This window comes from Gopherus evgoodei, chromosome 5 (assembly GCF_007399415.2).
Source record: "Gopherus evgoodei ecotype Sinaloan lineage chromosome 5, rGopEvg1_v1.p, whole genome shotgun sequence".
Lineage (NCBI taxonomy): Eukaryota > Metazoa > Chordata > Testudines > Testudinidae > Gopherus > Gopherus evgoodei.
In genome coordinates this window covers 35,740,463-35,761,646 of record NC_044326.1, presented here as the reverse complement: position 1 = coordinate 35,761,646, position 21,184 = coordinate 35,740,463, and the positions used below count along the sequence as shown (strand labels likewise).

The 21,184-nt window shown below is 41.1% G+C and overlaps 1 protein-coding gene across 1 annotated transcript in view; it reads left to right on the top strand.

Annotated features, from left to right (window-relative positions):
* Positions 1-12,694: 12,694 nt before the first annotated feature.
* The window catches only part of PPARGC1A (PPARG coactivator 1 alpha), a 501,596-nt gene continuing 493,106 nt past the window's right edge, over positions 12,695-21,184 (top strand). Inside the window, 1 exon segment of the mRNA XM_030564335.1 lies at positions 12,695-13,088. Coding sequence (XP_030420195.1) covers positions 13,002-13,088 — 87 coding nt within the window. The 5' untranslated portion in view covers positions 12,695-13,001.

The window sequence follows — 21,184 nt, the reverse complement described above, 5'->3', positions numbered from 1 at the left end:
CTAAAGATGTAGCACAGTCAAATACTGGGTTAAACTGTGTACAGTAGCAGACTAGTGATTTTCTCCAACCTGAAAAGACCTGATTGGGGTAGAAGGGAAATATGTAGTTTAATGAAATGGAACTGTAAATGCCTACTTTGTGATTCACTGTATAAGTCTATTTATTCCTCAGACATGCATTATCTAAAAATGAAAATTATCCATCTGTAAATAAAACACAAGAGCCCCAGTGTATTAGCTAGTTAAACCAATAACTTTTGTATCTGCCCTTAGGTATGATGAGATTTTATTAACTTATTTGCTTTTTCAGCACTTGGCCTGTTTTGAAGGTTTGATCAAACTAATTCAAATGTGCTAAAAACAAGTCTGACTGATACTGAACAGGCAGCACAGGAGCACAGGTCTTTCAAAAATTGACAAATTTTGAATTCAGCTCTCATATCTTCCTTGATTTTTATTCTCACAACTTTGTGCCATTTTGATATAACTGCAATGGTTTCCTTTGCAAAGTAATTCAAGGTAGCCCTGCATTAGCCCCATTTCAGTCTGTTCCAAGCTCAACCTGTCACCTTTATATTTGCTTCATTTTTGTTGGCTGTGTAATGGAAATGATAGTCTCAGATACCACAGTGAGGTGTAAAAACCTAAATAGAACAGAATAGTGCTCCTGAATAGTTCTTAAATTTTGTCCTTGTGAGGTTCAGAGTCTTGTTAATTAGATCAAGACAGATTTCAGCTGTGATAGTGTCTTCAGCCTATACTCTAAGTCCCTCTGAAACATTCTTCAATTACTTTTTTAGCTTTGGTGCTTCTCTGTAGAGTCCCTTGTGTAAAATGTAAGCTATGTTTGATCAAAAGTTCTTGTGCATAGCGCAAATTTCAATGTACTTATGGTAGTTAAGTGCAAATACAGAAACAATCTTCCTGATTTCCACTGTGTCTCATTGGAAGCCCTTTTTTTCTATCATGGTAATGGTTGCACAAGAATTTTTTAACTTTCACAGTATGCTTTAGGATGATTAGGTGTTCTAAAATTTAAATAATGTACTGAACACTCATTCAGATGCCTAGGATGTTTGTGCTTCAGAAGTTCTCGTACACAAATGATAGACTTCCTTGTCACACCTTTCAGTGCATTCTTGGATGGCATATTCAGCAGTTTGGACATAATAGACATGATGCTGTTCTATTGAAGTCAGTAGATACTTCACCACTGACTTCAGTGCGCTCAGGATAAGGCAGAATATTCTGTGTTTCTTTTTCAGACATGTAGAATCAATAGCATTCAATGGGATTGCATTTATTCCATGTGTGGATGCTTGTCAGTTACCACATCATGTCTCCTGTTCGACCGGCCATCTTGCATTACTTTCCATTTTGATTCTTTTAGTTTGTCTTCTCCGCTTTATCTTACAGTAGCTAGTAGTGGACTTGTGAGTTTAAAACCTCTGTGGAGGATTAAATTCTGGATGAAGTGCTGTAATCGCTTCTTTATATTGCTAGTTGGTGAAGCTTCAGCCATCACATCAAGTTCAAGTCTTTGCCTGAGTTTTAATGGCATGTATTCATTGACTGATCTTTGCCATTTTGTGGAGTGTTGAACTCTAATGGAGACTGCCCATGGATTACAGTGATATTGAACATCTGTTGGAAGGCTTGAATAGGTATTAAATTATCATCATGGCTTCATTTCAGTGACAAAAATGGCATTGAAAATGTCTTACTTGTGGGATCACGAAACTCATCAATGTTATGCTTTTCCACTTCAGTAGACAAAGTTTCATTCAATGGCACATATGATCTTATAGATTCCAAAGAAAATGATTTCCTGGACTTCTTGAGATGAGACATATCCATTTTATCTTGCTGTTTAATTCTTGAGTTTTCATTTTACTTTTGAAGATTCAGGTTTTACTTCAGCCCATTCAGTTGCTTACACAATGGAGTCCTGATCTACGCCTACGGCCCATAGACACTACAATAGACTCATAGACTTTAAGGTCAGAAGGGACCATTATGATCATCTAGTCTGACCTCCTGCACAAAGCAGGCCACGGAATCCTACCCATCCACTTCTATAACAAACCCCTAACCTATGTCTGAGTTATTGAAGTCCTTGAATTGTGGTTTGAAGACCTCAAGCTGCAGAGAATCCTCCAGCAAGTGACCCACGCCCCACGCTGCAGAAGAAGGTGAAAAACCTCCAGGGCCTCTGCCAATCTGCCCTGGAGGAAAATTCCCTCCCGACCCCAAATATGGTGATCAGCTAAACCCTGAGCATGTGGGCAAGACTCACCAGCCAGCACCCAGGAAAGAATTCTTTGCAGTAACTCAGATCCCATCCCATATAACATCCCATCACAGACCACTAGGCATACTTACCTGCTGATAATCAACAATCAGTTGCCAAAATTAGGCTATCCCATCATACCATCTCTTCCATAAACTTATCGAGCTTAGTCTTAAAGCCAGATATGTCTTTTGCCCCCACTACTCCCCTTGGAAGGCTGTTCCAGAACTTCACTCGTCTAATGGTTAGAAACCTTCGTCTAATTTCGAGTCTAAACTTCCTCGTGTCCAGTTTATACCCATTTGTTCTTGTGTCCACATTGGTATTAAGCTTAAATAATTCCTCTCCCTCCCTAATATTAATCCCTCTGATATATTTATAAAGAGCAAGCATATCCCCCCCTCAGCCTTCTTTTGGTTAGGTTAAACAAGCCAAGCTCTTTGAGTCTCCTTTCATAGGGCAAGTTTTCCATTCCTCGGATCATCCTAGTACCCCGTCTCTGAACCTGTTCCAGTTTGAATTCATCCTCCTTAAACATGGGAGACCAGAACTGCACACAGTATTCCAGATGAGGTCTCACCAGTGCCTTATATAACGGTACTAACACCTCCTTTTCTTTGCTGGAAATACCTCGCCTGATGCATCCCAAGCATGCATTAGCTTTTTCAATGGCCATATCACGTTGTTGGGTCATGGTCATCCTGTGATCAACCAATACTCCAAGGTCCTTCTCCTCCTCTGTTACTTCCAACTGATTTGTCCCCAATTTATAACTAAAATTCTTATTAACCCCTAAATGCATGACCTTGCACTTTTCACTATTAAATTTCATCCTATTACTATTACTCCAGTTTACAAGGTCATCTAGATCTTCCTGTATGATATCCCGGTCCTTCTCTGTGTTAGCAATACCTCCCAGCTTTGTGTCATCCGCAAACTTTATTAGCACATTTCCGCTTTTTGTGCCAAGGTCAGTAATAAAAAGATTAAAGAAGATTGGTCCCAAAACTGACCCCTGAGGAACTCCACTAGTAACCTTTCTCCAGCCTGACAGTTCACCTTTCAGTATGACCCGTTGTTGTCTCCCCTTTAACCAGTTCCTTATCCACTTTTCAATTTTCATATTGATCTCCATCTTTTCCAATTTAACTAATAATTCCCCATGTGGAACTGTGTCAAATGCCTTACTGAAATCGAGATAAATTAGATCTACTGCATTTCCTTTGTCTAAATAATCTGTTACCTTCTCGAAGGAGATCAGGTTGGTTTGGCACGAGCTACCTTTTGTAAAACCATGTTGTAATTTGTCCCAATTACCATTGACCTCAATGTCCTTAACTACTTTCTCCTTCAAAATTTTTTCCAAGACCTTACATACTACAGATGTCAAACTAACAGGCCTATAGTTACTCGGATCACTTTTTTTTCCTTTCTTAAAAATAGGAACTATGTTAGCAATTCTCCAGTCGTACGGTACCACCCTGAGTTTACCGATTCATTAAAAATTCTTGCTAGTGGGCTTGCAATTTCATGTGCCAGTTCCTTTAATATTCTTGAGTGAAGATTATCTGGGCCCTCTGATTTTGTCCCATTAAGCTGTTCAAGTTTGGCTTCTACCTCAGATGTGGTAATATCTACCTCCATATCCTCATTCCCATTTGTCATCCTTCCATTATCCCTAAGCTCCTCATTAGCCTCATTAAAGACTGAAGCAAAGTATTTATTTAGATATTAGGCCATGCCTAGGTTATCCTTAACCTCCATTCCATCCTCAGTGTTTAGCAGTCTCACTTCTTCTTTCTTTGTTTTCTTCTTATTTATATGGCTATAGAACCTTTTACTATTGGTTTTAATTCCCTTTGCAAGGTCCAATTCTACATGGCTTTTAGCCTTTCTCACTTTATCCCTACATGTTCTGACCTCACTAAGGTAGCTTTCCTTGCTAATCCTGCACATCTTCCACTCCTTGTAGGCTTTCTGCTTTTTCTTAATCACCTCTCTGAGATGCTTGCTCATCTAGCTTGGTCTGCAACTTCTACCTATGTTTTTTTCCCCCTTTCTTGGGATGCAGACTTCTGATAGCTTCTGCAGCTTCGACTTGAAGTAATTCCAGGCCTCCTCCGTCTTTAGAGCCACAAGTTCTTCAGTCCAATCCACTTCCCTAACTAATTTCCTTAATTCTTTAAAGTTAGCCCTTTTAAAGTCAAAACCCTAGTCCCAGATCTATTTTTGTTTATCCTTCCATCTAGTTTGAACTGAATTAGCTCATGATCACTTGAACCAAGGTTGTCCCCTACAACCATTTCTTCTATGAGGTCCTCACTACTCACCAAAACCAAATTTAAAATGGCATCCCCTCTTGTTGGTTCTTCAACTACGTGGTGAAGAAATCCATCAGCTATCACATCCAGAAAAATCTGAGCCCTATTATTGTTACTAGCACTTGTCCTCCAGTCTATATCTGGGAAGTTAAAGTCTCCCATGATCACACAATTCCCATTAGTGTTTACTTCATTAAAAACATTAAAGAGGTCTCTATCCATATCCAAATCAGATTCTGGCGGTCTGTAGCACAACCCAAGCACTATCTCAGGGGAGGCTCTAGTAGCTTTCTTTCTCAGTGTGATTTTTGCCCAGACAGACTGTCTTATCCATTCCATCACTTCTTATTTCTTTACAGTTAACCTCATCATTGATATATAATGCTATTCCACCATCTTTGCCTTTATTTCTGTCTTTCCTAAACAGCACATAGCCTTCAATACCTGTACTCCAGTCATGACTACTATTCCACCATGTTTCTGTTATCCCTATAATATCCGGTTTCACTTCTTGCACTAGTAGCTCTAGTTCCTCCATTTTGTTACCTAGGCTCCTCGCATTAGTGTACAGACATCTTAATTTTTGCCATTTGGCTTCACTGACATTCTTTACCTGATTAGGCACAGACATTCTACCACCAGCATCACCTATTAGACTGGTATCTATACTACCCTTCCTCCTTATGTCAATTCTTCTGTCCACGGCTGTATCCTCTCTTACTTTTTCTTCCCTCTCAAGGTTAAATTCTGACGTGGAGATTACCTGGACATCTCCCCCAAATTCCTAGTTTAAAACTCTCTTAATCAGTTGGGCAAGCCTCCATCCTAGAAGTCTATTTCCCTCCTTACTCAGGTGAAGTCCATCCCGAGAGAACAGTCTTCTGTTCATAAATGCTTCCCAGTGGCCGTACATCCCAAAGCCCTCCTTATAGCACCACTGCCTGAGACATCTGTTGATCGCCATAATCTTGTCACACCTTTGTTGCCCTTCTCTAGGAACCAGCAGAATCCCACTGAAGATCACCTGAGCCTCGATTTCCTTAAACATCTTCCCCAGTCTGGCATAGTCTCCTTTGATAAATTCCAGTGAGAATCTAGCCGTATCATTCGTTCCCACATGAAGGACAATCAACGGATTCTTCCCCGCTCCCATTAAGATCCTTTTCAGCCTCCGATCCACATCCCGTTTGTTAGCACCTGGCAGACAGCACACCATTCTGTTCTCTGGATCAGCTCTACTTACAGGCCTGTCTATTCTTCTCAGTAAGGAATCCCCAATCATGTAGACCTGCCTTTTCCTGGTGACAGTGTGATTCTCCGGTCTATCCCCTGCTCCTACTGGCTGCAAGTCCTCTCGATTCCTATTCATGCTTGCAATCCTCTGCAACCCTTCCCGTATCCTTCTGGGGCTCATATTTAGTGTTGTCTCCATTGATTTCTCCCCTCTTCCTGTAGGACTAGCAGCACTTCTCTTTTTCCTTGCCCTCTCTCCTTCAGAGACCACCTGCTGTGCCCCTTCTTCATTTTCCAACTCTGCAAACCTGTTCCTGAGTTCTATTTCTCCACTGGCCCGTCTTTTCCTCTGCTTGCTTCTCTTAGTCACATGCTTCCACCATCCACTGTCCTCATCCAGCAGTCTCTCCTCAGAATTCTTTGGTCCTGCTTCCATCTGCAAGTCTGAGCTTATCCCTTCAGCCTCCTCATGTCTCTGCTCCATCATCTGCTCGAACCCCCTTCTAAACTCGACCAGAGTTTCCACCTGCATCTCCAGTCCTCGGATCTTTTCTTCCATCAGCTCTATCAGGCGGCACTTCATGCAGACAAAACTCTTTTCAGGTACCCCTTCCAGGATCATGTACATGCCACAGCTTCCACATCCAGTCATCCTCATAGTGTCTTTCACTGCTGCCTCTGTATCGGTCATAGCCTTCCCACCTAAAACCTGTTAGTCCAAGAAAAAAAACAAACCCCCAACAGGCACCAGAACTCCTATCACTTTTATTACCATCAAGATGACTCTGTTCTTGGACGAGATCAGCTCATGGTTGAACAACAACTGGCTGAAGCTGAACCTGAGCAACACAGCAGTAATGCTGGTGAGGAGAGGAAAGAGAGCATTTTGAAGAGTACAGTCATGGTGCAGTCTTCTTTGGTTGAAGGTACAGACCCACAATTGGTCAATGAATACTATAGCTTTGGAATGTGCTGGATCCTCATGGATGCTAAACTCTCTTCTAGCAGCAACCAATAGTAATATGTTCTTCCACCTCCAGTGGGCTAGAAGACTCCATCCCATCCTGTTGAACAATGACCTGACCTCAGTCATTTGTGCATTCGTTACTTTTTGGTTGGATTACAGCATGTAATATACCTTGGCATTGAAGCCTTTCAGCATTTAGGAAGCTTCACTGGCATAGAACTCTGCAGCACACCTCATCGACACGTTACTGAGAGGACATCATACCTGTCTTTTGAACCCTGCACTGGCTTCCCATAGAATATTGAATCAAGTTCAAAGACTCAGTCCTTATCTTCAAGGGAGTCAGTGGCCTGGGAATCTGTATTTTGGGCTGTTTTGTTTATTTTGTGGAGGATGGGGGCATTATTCAGGTGAGGATAGGTTGAAGAAGTAAATTTTGCATTTTGCGCGAAAGGTGCTGCAGGACATCCTGACCTGAAAGAGTTCTGTCTCCCATAAGCGCAAGTTTCATGTTTGAGGTTGGCTGTTCCAGTGTGACATCTGTTGTGGGAGCTCATGATCACTTGGATGAGGTGATTCCTTGGTTAACTTGGAACAATCCTTTGGAAGGCTTTGAAGATGAGAATACTAATCTTGGATTTGATCTGAGATATGACAGGAAGTAAAAAAAAAAAAAAAAAAAAAAGGGGGATGGGGGGGAGAGATTGGGGTGATATGCTGTAGGTGGCCTGGGCTGCTGTGATCTGATCCAGCTGGAACCCATTTATGGTTGGCGATTTCATTCTTGGATATACCACCTTTACACTGTATTATGGACATCAGCATTTAAGGGGACCAGGGTTTGGTATGTTAGTTCTCAAGTTTAATTTCCTCACATGTTACAAGGGCATAATACTTATCCCATAAAGTGTTCATGAAGCAAAATGAGATCTTCTGATAGAAAGTACTATGGAAACTTTAAAGTATTACATTTTCATTAAGGTATTGGAGGACTTTTAAAACCTTTCCTCTTCCATTTTTATGAACTCTTAAGTATGTTTAAAAGGCTTGTTATGCACGTTCACACTGGTGAAGTGGAGACATTCTTTTTTTTCTGCAAATAGGATACAAAGACCACAAGATGCTCACTTTGTTTTAGAATGTGTGAGATTATAGACATCGGTCCAAGCAAAAGCGGATTTTCAACTATTGAGGCCTAGTAATGCTAGGAATAAAAATATGCAATGCTAATACTGGAAGCCTTAAGAAAATACAAAAATTGCAAATCTGGCCTAATTGACTTGGGAGAAATGGATTTGACAAAATTGGTTTCTTAGACATGTGATGCATGACCAAAATCATTGAGCTGTTAATTCTTGGCTACAAGATTTACATAAAGTGAGAGGAGCTGCTTTTATACAGGACCTTGGGTACTCTGTTTAATTACTTGGGGGGTAGGGCATACAGTACCTAGATAAAATTGATAGCTGTAGAGTATGTCTCAAAATTGTACTCTAGAATCTAAGCTTCAGATGATGATTATGGAACTTAATTTATTAAAGGGGAACCCTGATCTTCACTGAATTGTTCTAACTGATATGAATGTCTGCTTGAAGGGCACACTTGAAGTCTTAAGGCTCTACATATACATCCTCAGCTAAGACTCATAAGAGAGGCCTTATTTACCTTTCCGAGAATTCTGTCAAGGAAACCAATGAGCATCTGGAAAAATAATATGGTCCATGGCAGTAGCTCTCAGATATCAAGGATGAACCAAGAACCTGAGCCTTATTTGAGTAAAGCATCATGTTCCTCTTGAGCAGACAGAAATCACATTGTTTGAAGGGCTGCCCATTCAATGGGAAAAGTTAACCCAACTACTGGGACTAAGCAGAAATATGGGGAACAGGCTTTCCCCATTGTAATATTTTAATCCCTAGTGCTGTGGAAGTGCTGTCTTGTGATCATGAATCTATGACTTTTCCAGTGAATTCCCAATTCTTCCAAGTTTTGTTCTAATACCCCATCATCTAGTTTATGAAGGTGTTGCCTTCATCTCATGGTCCCCAGGGCCTTTTGTTACTATCTCCATTCTTTCCCCTTGACAGTGATTTCGAAAACAAAGTTAAAAGCAAACACTGTTGTCATAGGTCTTGAATGGCCAAGCAGAGCCCTACGTCACTGACCTGGTCTCATTCTCCATAGAAAAAGTGGTTTTACTGCCCCAGCTTTCCAGCCTTGTGTCTTGATGGACTAGTGCTTTATGTAGATGTTTAGGCTCTGGCCTGGATGGGATGGAAAGTTAATCTCTCTTATGCCAAATTAAGGGTACCTTGGATAGTCAGTGACTCTGTGCTAAAAGTATTCTTATTTCACCTCATCTCTGTTCAAGAGTTACCTATGTGAAAAACTATCTATTTTGATACCTACCTTGTCTGTTGGAGAAATAAGAGTAAGAGAAATTACTTTGTGGATTGCAAATGCTCTAAGGGAATGTTTATATTAAAATTCCAAACTTTGCACTGGAATACAAAAAATGAAATACATATGTTGATTTGTAAAAGCCTTTTCACTAAACATAAATTTTGGACTTCAATACATCTAACCTCACTACATCTTTGACCTTCAGTCCAGAATGGAGATGATCACTGGGGTGGAATCTTATCTGATTTCAAATTGCAGCTCCCAGAAATAACATTGAGAGGGCAATGGTGTTCTCTCCTCTTCTTCCCTCAAAATCCAGAATAATAATTTAGGATGTTAAAAAAAGGTTTATTGTAATTATCTCTATAATGTTTGGTTGAGTGACAAACCAGAATATGATCTAGAGAAGCAGCATATAATACTGCAAATAATTTATTTTAAAATCTTGTTTTATTGCCAACAGAATTGTTGGAATACTCAAATCTATGAATTAGACTCAAGTAATATATAGGAGGAGAGTGTAGGGGCTCCATTAAGTAACGGTTTACTGCACAATTAAGTTTGACCTCATGCTAAACAGGGACTCCCCTGGGACTAACTCGGTAATGAACTTTAAACTAACAGATTTTAAAATGGAGGAAACAGCTAACAGCAGGTAGAGGGCAAAGTTAAAAGAAAAAAATTCAGAACATAGAATCCACCTCAAGTCTAGTTAAGAATACACATAATATTAGAGGCACAGATTATATGTATACCTATGAGCAAAAACAAAGGTAAAGTACAGAGTGCAGTAAAACCTGCATGAATGAGCCCAGAAATACACAAGTTCATTAGGGACTGGGAAAAAAATCCAAGCTCCAACACCTTAAATGCAAATTTTGCCTGAACAATGTAGGTAGGTAGATTGGAACACACACACTATGCAAGGATACAAATTCAAAACAGAGTGCACAAAGACCAGTAATTACCCAACACTATCACATTACATGTTTTTAAATGTTTGAAACAAAAACGTTGGAAGGTTGATCCTGTGGACCACCAAAAAGAGGAGGGGGAAACAGTTTTTAAAAGGATGACGAAGCAGCAAAGAAATTAAATGAATTTTCTGCATTATTCTTTGCTGTCCCCGATGATGGAAAAATTTCTACACCAAATGCAGTTTTCATGGACAGCTGACATTAATTAATATTGAAGTCTCTCTAAAGAAAATGATGGGGCAACACAAAAAACAAATGATTGGGGTAATATTCAACAATTTGGTGAGTAAGGCTATGTCTACACTTAAATCACTACATTAGCAGTTCCACTGTAGCACTTCAGCGTCGATGCTCACTAAAGGGATGGGAGGGTTTCTCCTTTTGCTGTAGTTAATCCATCTCCCTGAGAAACTGGAGCTAGGCTGACAGACTTCTTCTGTCGACATCAAGTTGTCTACAGTAGGAGTTAGGTTGAGTCAATTATACTGCTCAGAGGTGTAGATTTTTCACATCCCTGAGTGATGTAGTTCGGTCAACCTAACTTTTTAGTGTAGACCTGCCCTAAGTCTCTCCCATATCCAGTTCCTGGAGCTTTCTCTGCTGCATTTTTCACCTGAGTTGGGGGAGGCAGAGGCATTCTTTGACCCAGGAGCCCTTTACATCAACCTGATTGTTTGCTTGACATAGATATGTGGGTCCAGGCATGTGAAAAAAACATAACCTCTAACTGCCATAGTATGCTGGCAAAACTCTCATGACAGAACTAATGTAATTTCGAGTGGTGGCATTACTATGCCAAAATAAAAAATCCTGTTGAGATAAGCTGCATCTGTGCAGTGTCTACAGGGGCCTCTGCCGATATTTATATATATTTATATAACTATACTGATATAGCAATATCAGTATAGTTACACTGGAAAAAGCATTTGTTTGTGTAGACAAGGCCTGAGACTCCATCACTAGGAGGAAGGTGGTCATAAGAATTCCATGGCTACTACTAAGGGGACTGCTGCTTCCTTGGAATCTGGAGAACCAGTAGGCCTGAGGAACTTGAGGGTCATCAAACAGAGAGCCTAGCCTTGTACACTTTTTGTATTAAGTGGTTGATTCAATAGTCCAAGACACGGTTTTGGGAATCCTGGAAGCTCTTCAATACATTTGAATTTCTTATTCCATTTATGTCTAATTCTGTATAATTCATTATTCAGAGAGTAAAAGTTCTTCAGAAGGTTTGGAGTGGTTCAAGTAAACATTTAAAAAAAAGTTATCTTTTCATGGAAAACATTTAGAAACAAGCTTTTCTGTGTTTTCTTCCCTTATTTGTTGTTGCTTAAAGCTTTTTGCATGAAAGTGAATATTTGTTTCTCAAGAATAGCCTCTGCTGTGTGCTGCCCATCTGAATTCTTCACTGTCTATTTGTGACATTAAATGTAATGTTCATATTGTTTGAGGATTGTACTCTGAGGTGTGGAGGATACAAATAGTGCAGGTGAACTACTAAAGGATCATCTGAGTTGCCTGATACAGTTTTTACTAAGGTGACAAACACCTAAGTGACTAGCAAAGATTAGAGAATTTTTTGGTTCATCTTCACTTTGTTCATTTGACAGCAGTTTGTGTATAATCAATTATATTATTTCCTATTTCTAATCAGAAAATATTAATTGTTGCTTTTGTGGGGCTTTCAAATAACCCCGAGAAACATTTTATTTAAAAAAGGAAAAGCACAAAATGAAGTCATGTGAAAAGTAACTTCTGCAGCTACTTAAACTCTTTTAAAAAAAATTAAATAAATAAAATAAGTTGGTGACCCCCCTTCGAAAGACTCAGGTTGGAGAAGAAAGAGAAAAATGATATAGCACCTACCTCTTCTTAACTATTTTTTCAAGATTCCCATGAGGCTGCAGGGGCTGGGAAAAGCTTCCTTTATAACGAGCTGCAAGAGGCTTTATACACAGCACTACCAACATGGGAGAGCGAAAACCAAGTTGTCACTAGAAAGAGTACTTCAAGTATCATCCTCTTTACTGTGGAGGCTCATGCTGCTGGAGACCTAAGCTGAGACTTGATTTATTTATTTAGTGTGAGGAAGAGGAGAAATGGCCTATGCACAGATTATTTTTTTGAAGAGCGTAGCTTTTGCTTGATCGTAGTCTGGAAATTAACTGAACTTTTTTGTATTGATTTACATAATTCCGAAGGCGGGGGATAAAATTGGCGGCGTGTAATTGTTTCACGCTGCAAACTGATTCAAACCAATTGCAGCCAAAGGGACGTTTAAATACACTTGGGGAAGACGATGCCTTTGGTAGGAGCCTGCACCTCAGATCTTGGGGTGGGAGAGAAGCAGGATCCTCATCCCCACTTCACTTGCCCGTCCTTTTTGCTTTGGTGCAGCAGCAGTTTCTGCAAGCGAGCGCCCTCTGGTTTTCTTGCGCAGCCCGCTGTGCTGGGGAGGAAATTAGGGTGGGTGGGGACGGAAAGGTCACCTGGCGCTGGTGATTTAGGACTAGGGGCTGTAGCCACAGCCCGTCCCTAGCAGCAGCGGCGTCGGAGTGAACGCGTACACGTGACTCCGGCTTTGGCTCCTCAGTGCCTCTACAAACAGAGGCGCGCACACACATCCCTTCTCTTCTCCATCCAGTCTCTTCCCCTCCTTCCCTGTCACACACACGCCGTGCGAGCCGCCGCCAGGGCAAAGCTCTAGGCACACGCCGGGGTGGCAGCGCCAGGAGCAGCAGCGGTTCAACCAAGAAGCAAGAGTTTGCAAAGGCTGCTGTGCCCGGCTGAAGAGGCTTTGCACCCGGAGGATGGCTGGCTGCGGGCTGTCAGAAGATGCCTTCTTCTCTTCCTTCTTCTACAACTACACCTCCTCCTGGGAGAGCTCCTACAACCAGGTAAGAAGTGGCTGAGCTGCCAGGCGCTCTCCTCTGCACCCGCTTAGCGCCTCAGGGGCCGCCGAGGTGGGGAGGGGGAGAAGGGGTTGTGCTCCGGCTGTGGGTTTGTGTTCAAAGGGGAGGATGGTGCAAAAACGAGAGAGAAGGTGCTAGTGCGACGTGGAATGCGCCTGATCTCCGCTCCCCGCAAGCCCCTCCTGGGAGGACTGAGGAGCAGCAGCAGGAGGAGAATTAGGAGCGGGTGCCGGCACTGTTGTGGAGAGCCGCGCGTTACCCAGGAACAACTCACAACAAGGCAACTCAAGCGCAACCTTCCCAAGTCCCCCCTTGGCTGCGCTCTTCCTTTCGCCTTGCACTGAGGGGTGCGTGTGTGTGTGTGTGTGTATGAGGGGATAACTGCTAGTTGCTAAGGTGCTTGGAAGCCCCCCCAAAATGGCTGAATAGGCATCACATGCCCTAATTACTGACCCTGTCTGGATGGGAACAGTCCCGATTATTCCTCCCTGCTTCAGAGCTCCCCACCGCCACTTAACTTTGATGACTGTGCAATGCAGCCCGTGCATCCCAAGGACCCCCTCCACCCCAACCTCCCAGCAAGTGGCTTTGCAAGGAGACGCAGGCTGGGGGGTGGGGGTGCGCGGCGGGCTGAAAAGCAGCGAGGAGGGGGAAGGGTAAAAAAATAAAATCCCCGTCTGAGGTTGTCAAGAGCTATTCTGGGAGCCTCCCGAATGGCTTCAGTTAAATAACGGATGTCGTCTGCTGCCCTCACTGCCGGCTGGGGAAAGTCCACGGGCATCGGGCGTGTAGTGGGGAAGGGAGGGGGTTGTGGGAAAAGTTGAGCCGTGGATGTCCAGGCTCCCCGGGCAGGTGACCTGCACCGCGGAGCGGGGGAGGCAGCAGCGCCCAGTGCCTGCGGCCGAGGAGGGAAGGGAAGCTCTCCCAGCCCGGCCGGCGGGAGGAGGCGGGGAGCTGGGGGGGGGCGGGTGTGTGTCAGGTGGCGGAGGGGCTCGGAGGAGGCTCGCCTGCGCGGCTCCCGCCCTGCTGGAGGCAGAGCTGTGCTGAGCTCATGGAAAAACGTGCGGCCCACAGGGCCGGTTTCCAGGAAACTGAGCTCCGGAACAAGCCGCTGCCGGTTTAAGGTTACCCCCCTCGTAGCCAGGGCTCCAGACACCGCACGCGCCTCGCTGCCTCCGGACCGGCGGGTCACAGCCCGGAGAGCCGGCGGCCGGGCTCCTCCTCCGCCGCCGCAGCCAGCCTGGGCGCCCCCCGGAGCCTGCCCGCTGCGCTTGAGCCGCCGAGTGAACCGCGAACTCGCGGGGGAGCTGATATTTTTCAGCCCCAACTTGGAAGGCACCTGCTTGGGGCTGGACGGGAGCGAGCGGGTAGCCAGCCTGCTCCGGGCACGGGGCCGCACTGGGGCGGTCCGGGACCAAGGGAGCTTTGCCTGTGTTGACCCTGGCTCTGTGCTCAGTGAAAGGCACAGCCTGGCGGCATTGCGTGCCTGTGTGTGTGTGCGCGGAACCACCAGACCCCCGGGGGATCGGCCGCGTGAGGCACACGGAGCGAGCCCCGATTGCCAGGCCAGCCCCTTGATGGAAGCACTGAACCAAGGACTCTCTGAATGCAAAAGCGCGGGTCTCCGGCCAACTAGGCAAGGGCAGATAGAGCCTGATAAGTTGCTGTGTGATCCCCACCAACCAACTGCGCCTTTCACTGGCCCTAAAAGGCAGGACCGCCGCTGCGAGTGTGTTTACATAATGCACAGTGTATTGTTTTCTCCCATTTTATATATGAATCCACACCATTTAGTGTAATCTAACAAGGGTTTATGCCTGGTTTAAGGCAAGCAGTCAAGGGAGAGCTCCTTGGAAATCAAAGGGGGGTGGGATTGCTAAGAAGGACGAAGACAATAAAATCAGATCTAAACCAGTTCATTTAGATAAAGTTAGTTCCACTCTGTAGTGAAATGTATTTCCATAAAAGGACAGCTGTGTTGAATACTAGATTCTTTTATGCTTTTTTTTTTTTTAAAGTATGGCCAAACTGCAATGAAAACTAGGAAGAATTACTGAAAATCTGTAGTTGCTTTCTTCTAGAGATCAGCGTTGAATTGTATCTAAGGGGAAAACAGAAGATAATGTGGGATGCTGATGATCTATTTTTAGTAAGACTATATAAACTCTAAGATATAGTACACAAACTTGAATTAAATATGCATGATTAGGGAGGGAGTTGAAGAGTAGAAGGTATAATCACGGTACAACAGTGCATGAAGAATAGATGAGCACACCAGATTTTCCAAGGTCTAACCCAAGAAGAATTTAAGATACACACTGTTTTTTGTGTTCATGACTCCCTTCTGTTATCATTTTATGAGTCTCATGTTAGCATTAAAAACAACCAGATTCACCCAAATGAAAATTAGCAATAGGATAATCACTGCTGATATATAATCAGAAAATTAATCCAGTATTGCTAAAAATCAGTTTGTATATGTTTTTTAACACTTAAAAAGTAGACTTGCTCTAAATTTGAGAGCCAGACATATTAATGGTTTTTTTTATCTGAGCTGCAGCCAAAAAAGCTTACAAACCATTTCTTCTCACTAAATATAGCAACATTGCTCAAATCTAATTTGTTTTGTTTACTCCACTTCAATTTTAAAAAAACAAGCCCTCAAACTTTAAAGCATTACAAAGTGCTTATGAAAGGAGGAGTTGACTCTACTGAAAAAATAGCTTTTTATTCCTAAATCAATATGATGCACTCTCAGTATCTAGTACCCTGTAAAAGGATCTTTTGTACAATATCAATAGCAGTTCAACCATACCTCACGAAGGAGATTTCTTCCTGGCATCACAAGCCATGTTTTTAATAAATGTAATAAAAATAACACTTCTCAATATAAACAATCAAATGAAGGAGAATGAAGTGAATTCTCCTGTAAACACCATATAAAAACTAGCAGTTTTGAAATAAGAAGTAGGATAATTACTCTATGACTTAAACCTTTGGTTTAGGAGTTTTAATTTTTGCATTTTTGACATATCATTGCAGTTCATCTTTCAGCATTGGCTGTGGAGGGGTGATTTGTTGGTAATGTTCTTAGAAATAACTTTTGTATTTTATATAAAACTGAAAAAAAAATCACAAGGAAGCCATACCTGGAAAACTTATATTTGGAGACTGTACCAAGAAATCTATTTTGAACCGAGTTCCAAGGCACTCTGCATGAAAATGAAGGTCTATTGTAATTATGGTTGCCATATTTTTCTATTATTAAAGAGAACTCTAAAAATAACATCTATGTACTAAAGTTTTTTTTTATCTTAATTTTTTAAAGAGAATTTAGTGGTATTCAAAGTTCGGACTGCCAACCTTGGAGACTGAAATTCTCTACTTACAGAATGGTACAAGGTTTCCTCCGTGAAGTGAAGGAACCAGTTGTCTTTAGGTTGGTTGATTCTTTGACTTCTCTGAGACTGTCAACAAAGCTGGCAGTTCTGGGAGTGATTTTTATGGACATTTTTCCAATAGAAACCAAGTGAGACTAACTGGCTAACTGAAATTCTCTTTTCATCTTATTTAATAGTCATGAAAAATTAACCGTTATTTCTGTTTACCCTATCCCTATCAAAAAGGCTATGGGTTTTCTCAGAGAAAAGGTCTAACATAGTGGTGGTGTCCATAATTTCTCCTTCCTCTCACTGTTGATTAGTGTTCTGTGCACTAGTTAACCGCTGCTGTCCAGCCCAGAAGTGGCTGCATTGCAGTGGTGTTGAATCTATGTAGTGATGTGAGGTGCTTTAGGAGCCTCTAAAAGGAAAAGAACTATTAAAAACTTCAATTGCGGGCTTAAACCTGGTCTTTCCTCTTCAAGAAAATCCATGTAGTGGAAATATAAAACTGTGATGTTTTGAGGGAGTACTCTCCCTTATATGCCATTTCATCATGCAGGCACTGATTCCTGTTGGAACTCTAAGCTGTATGCTTGTTAGCTAGGCCCCCCTTCTTCTTTGTACTATTTTTAAACATGGTAATATTTTATATAAACACTTCTACTGAAAACAGTCAATGGAAGTAGGTAAGTAGTTGAAAGCTTGAGCTTAGAGCTGTTTTTGTGGCTTGGCTCTGTGTGTGTTTCTGAATATGGAATAGCCAAGGAAAAAACAATCCAGTGAGAGCATTTTGTCAATACTTCCCGGGTATTGGACTAAATTTAATACTTTGCTTTATGCATTTTCTCCTTCCTGTGTTAAAAGTAACTCAGTGGCTCAGCTTGTGTTTTGGCCCATAGTCAAATCATACCTTTGATTGAGCTGTGCTTTCAGTATTTCTGGCCTTTTTGGTCTGATCCCCAGACTTTAGACTTTCTGCAGTTTTAAAAAATTCTGTGTAAGTATTTGTGCACACTGCCAATATGTACTGTCTGTGTATATGAGGTAACCAAGTGTTGAGTGAAATGCTGTACAGATTTCCTCGGTTTGCCCTGCCAGCAAAGTGTCCTAGGTTTTTGTGGACTGGGACTTCTTATTAATGGAAAAAAAAGACTGTTCATTGTGGTAGTGTGTGTTTCTCCCCCCCTCCCCCGGCCCCCACCGAAGTCTGTAAAACACTGGATTGATACTCTCATTTATTTTCAGTTGTAATCTAAGCAATATTTGTACCAATGTTTCTGGAGGTTAAAAAGACAATGTCTAATAGATAAGAGCCAAAGTTTAGGCTCTGTACAGCTTTTTTTATTAAGCAAAAAATGTAATCTGTTGTTAACAGAGATGGGCTTTGTGATGTTAAAAAAAATTTAAAAAGTGTTAATCTTGAATTTAAAGATTTTCCTGTGTTTTTTTTGCAATCCAAGTGGCACTATGTTCACAGTACATAAGAACCAAAAAGTGAAACAAAGTAAAACTGAAAGTGAAACTGACAAGACACTCTTCCCTTGAATAAACAAAATAGTACAAAAAGTAAATAAATAGCATACTAGATTTAATGTAATTTGGATTTTAAAATATTTCATTTTGAATAATTTAAGGTGTCCTTACTATCACAGTTGAAGAATTTTTTGTTTGTTTTTTGAAACAATTATTTCAGGTATTAAACAAATATAATGTTTTTACAGTTCCACACAAAAGTATTTTTAAAAATTTGTGATCAGTACAAACTGTTGATTTTAAAATCATTTGCTAGGTTTGTAAAATAAAACGATTGTCCAGTTTTCAAAATGAAAATCCTTTTACTGTTTACTAAACCCATCTGCATCCTGGATGTAAAAAGGAAGTAGGTTCCTGATGCCAGTTTTATCTGGCAAATAAATATGATTTAAACTGGGTGCATACCATTTCCTCATGTTCCTGAGCAAAACAGCAAAATAATGGTACAGTAGAGCAAAATAATGTTAGTTTAAAACACATACACAAAAGGGACAAGATGTTATTTTGGAATATTGGTTTAGAATAGAAGATTTAGCTACAGTTTGCAAGGTACAGTTATGTTCCTGATAAATGAATGCATTTCAGCGGTTCACGCCTTAGATTGTAGTCTTTAAAAATACCGTTGCATAAAGGAGGAAAAAATGCCTGTAGTTACAGCAGCTATGCATTCTGTAGGAAGAGGGCAGAGAGTTCTTAGCTGGTCGCACGTCCATATGGTCTACGCAGAAATGTAAAAGTGCAGGGTTTGCATTGGAATGAGAATGGGGTCATCCACCCTTTGTACTCATCATCAGGGAAGCAGAACCTTCTAGAGAGACCATAGGAAATCAATGAGTACACTCTGCTAGTGTATAGATAAATGTGTACTGCAAAAGGGTATTAAATTTAAAGGGCAACAGTAAAATGATTTAATACATGAGACAGTGTGCCTTTTGGGTAGGGAGGGAGAGCACCTGAGAGGATTTTCATTTTCTGAGACAATTGTATTTTAATATTTCTTTTTATATAGATATCCAAAAATGAGCTGCAGGAGTTAGAACTATGTACTTCAAGCTTTGAGATCCTCATTTGTAGATGAAGTCTTACTGAGAAATGTGTACACATTTTCAAAAATATTACCTGATCTTTATCATTTAGATTATAGTAATCTGACCTGATTTACCAAAAGCTAAGGAGTTTTGTAGTTTTTTTTCCTGAGGCAGTGTGGATGCCTGAGATTGGATTAGTCTCACCATGACCAGAAGGTATCACTGAGGGATACCAGCACAACGGACATACATAGCAGAAAACCTGACATAAATTTAGGTGTAGAGGCTAAATGAAATGTGGAAAAGCAGTTGCACATTTCTAAAGTGCTTTTTTTTTGTTTTTGTTTGTTTTGGTTTTTTTTGTTCCATCTTATGCGTCTCTTTGCTTTGTGAGTAAATCTCTTCATAGATTTGAAATTTAGTGCTGTAAAATTTAGTGCTGAAAAGGAAGGGAAAATAATACTTTTAAAGTGCTCTATACCTAAGGATCCCAGTGCTATTTATAAACATTAATTAAGTTTCAGGGGCATATTGTTGGGGTAAGTAAGTAGTATTATCTCCATTTTACAGATGAAACTGAAGTGCAGGCAGATTAAGAGCAATATTTTCAAAAGTGGACACTGGTTTTGGGTGTCATTTTTGGAGGAGATGCTGAGTATTTGTGGCTCTATTTGAAGTCACTGGGAGCCGCAGGTGATCAGCATGTCTGAAAATCACACTCCATATGCTGCAGTTTAGGCACCTGTAGACACTTGAAAACTTGAGCCCAAGTGTCTTGTGCAAGTGCATATATGGGAAATCTGTTGGAGAACCAAGAATAGAAACAGTCTCCTGACTCGCAGTCCTGGGCTTTAATCATAAGACCTCCATTCGCTCCCAAAACAGTCTGGTTCATGTCAGCATGAAGAGAAGAGGTTCATGTCATCACCTGTCATATAGTGTGAATACATTTGAAACTTTGGTATTTTTATACACACACATTCTCCACAGTTTTAATTAAATTATTCTTGCAAATAATAAAATGAGTTCCAATGTTAACAATGAATGATTAAGGTTCTGTACTTCCATTTACAGCACAAATTACCATTTTGTTTTCCAGTACAGCTTTTGAATTAAGAATTATAATATATAATTTGCAGCAAATAGATGTTATCAGCTGTTTGGATGAGAACAACCATATAAACTTGGGCAAATGATAAAAATGCAATCAATTACTTCTCAAATGGAAATAGTTTACAAATCTCCACATACAAAGTGGCAGTAGTAGCTGGTTATTGTAACAAATAATTAGTTTTTTAAAAAACTATGTTTATTGAATTCCATTGACAATTTAGTAACTGTTCACAAGAGGCTATGACCCTCCCCTTCCTCACAAAATACACATCTATAGGTAATACCTGCATTTTGTAAACTGCATTTTGTCTGTGTTACAAACTGATTGCATAGTTATTTACCCATATATCTCTTTCAAAATAGGAAAATATTGGGCTGCACTTTGCACAGATGCTAATTATCGGCAAGCTGCATATAGGGCCTGATCCAAACTCCATTGAAGCTGATAAGAGATTCTTCATTGGCTTCAATGGGCTTTATATCAGGCCCTAGATGCAGCAGGGGTGGGGAAGAGACGGGGAGAAGATCAACACAAGAGAATACACCATTGAACTGGTGGATGCTATCATGGCAATATGTACTATATGCCTCCTACTAACAACCTTCTTTCCAATACTCACTATATTGTGCTTATTTTGGTTTGGGTCTCACAATGAAGTGCCATTTCCTTTGCCAATTGCTTAATCCTGTTCTTGTCTGATTATACATTTAAGTTGTTAATTCTTGGCAAAAGATCAATTCATTGGCCAAAATAAACTTACTTTTCCTCAGAAACCCTCACCACTCCCACCCATTCTGTATCACTTGTGACAAAAACACCCCTTCCGTGTCATGTAGGACCATAACCTGAGGATCATTGCTGGCTGGAAGGGACCATGAGAGTTCATCTAGTCCAGCCCCTGGTGCCGAGGCAGGACCAAATATAGCTAGATCATCCCTGAAGGTGTTTATCTAACCTGTTCTTAAAAACCTTCCAGTGATGGATATTCCACATCCTCCCTGGGTAGTTTTTTCTAATATTTAA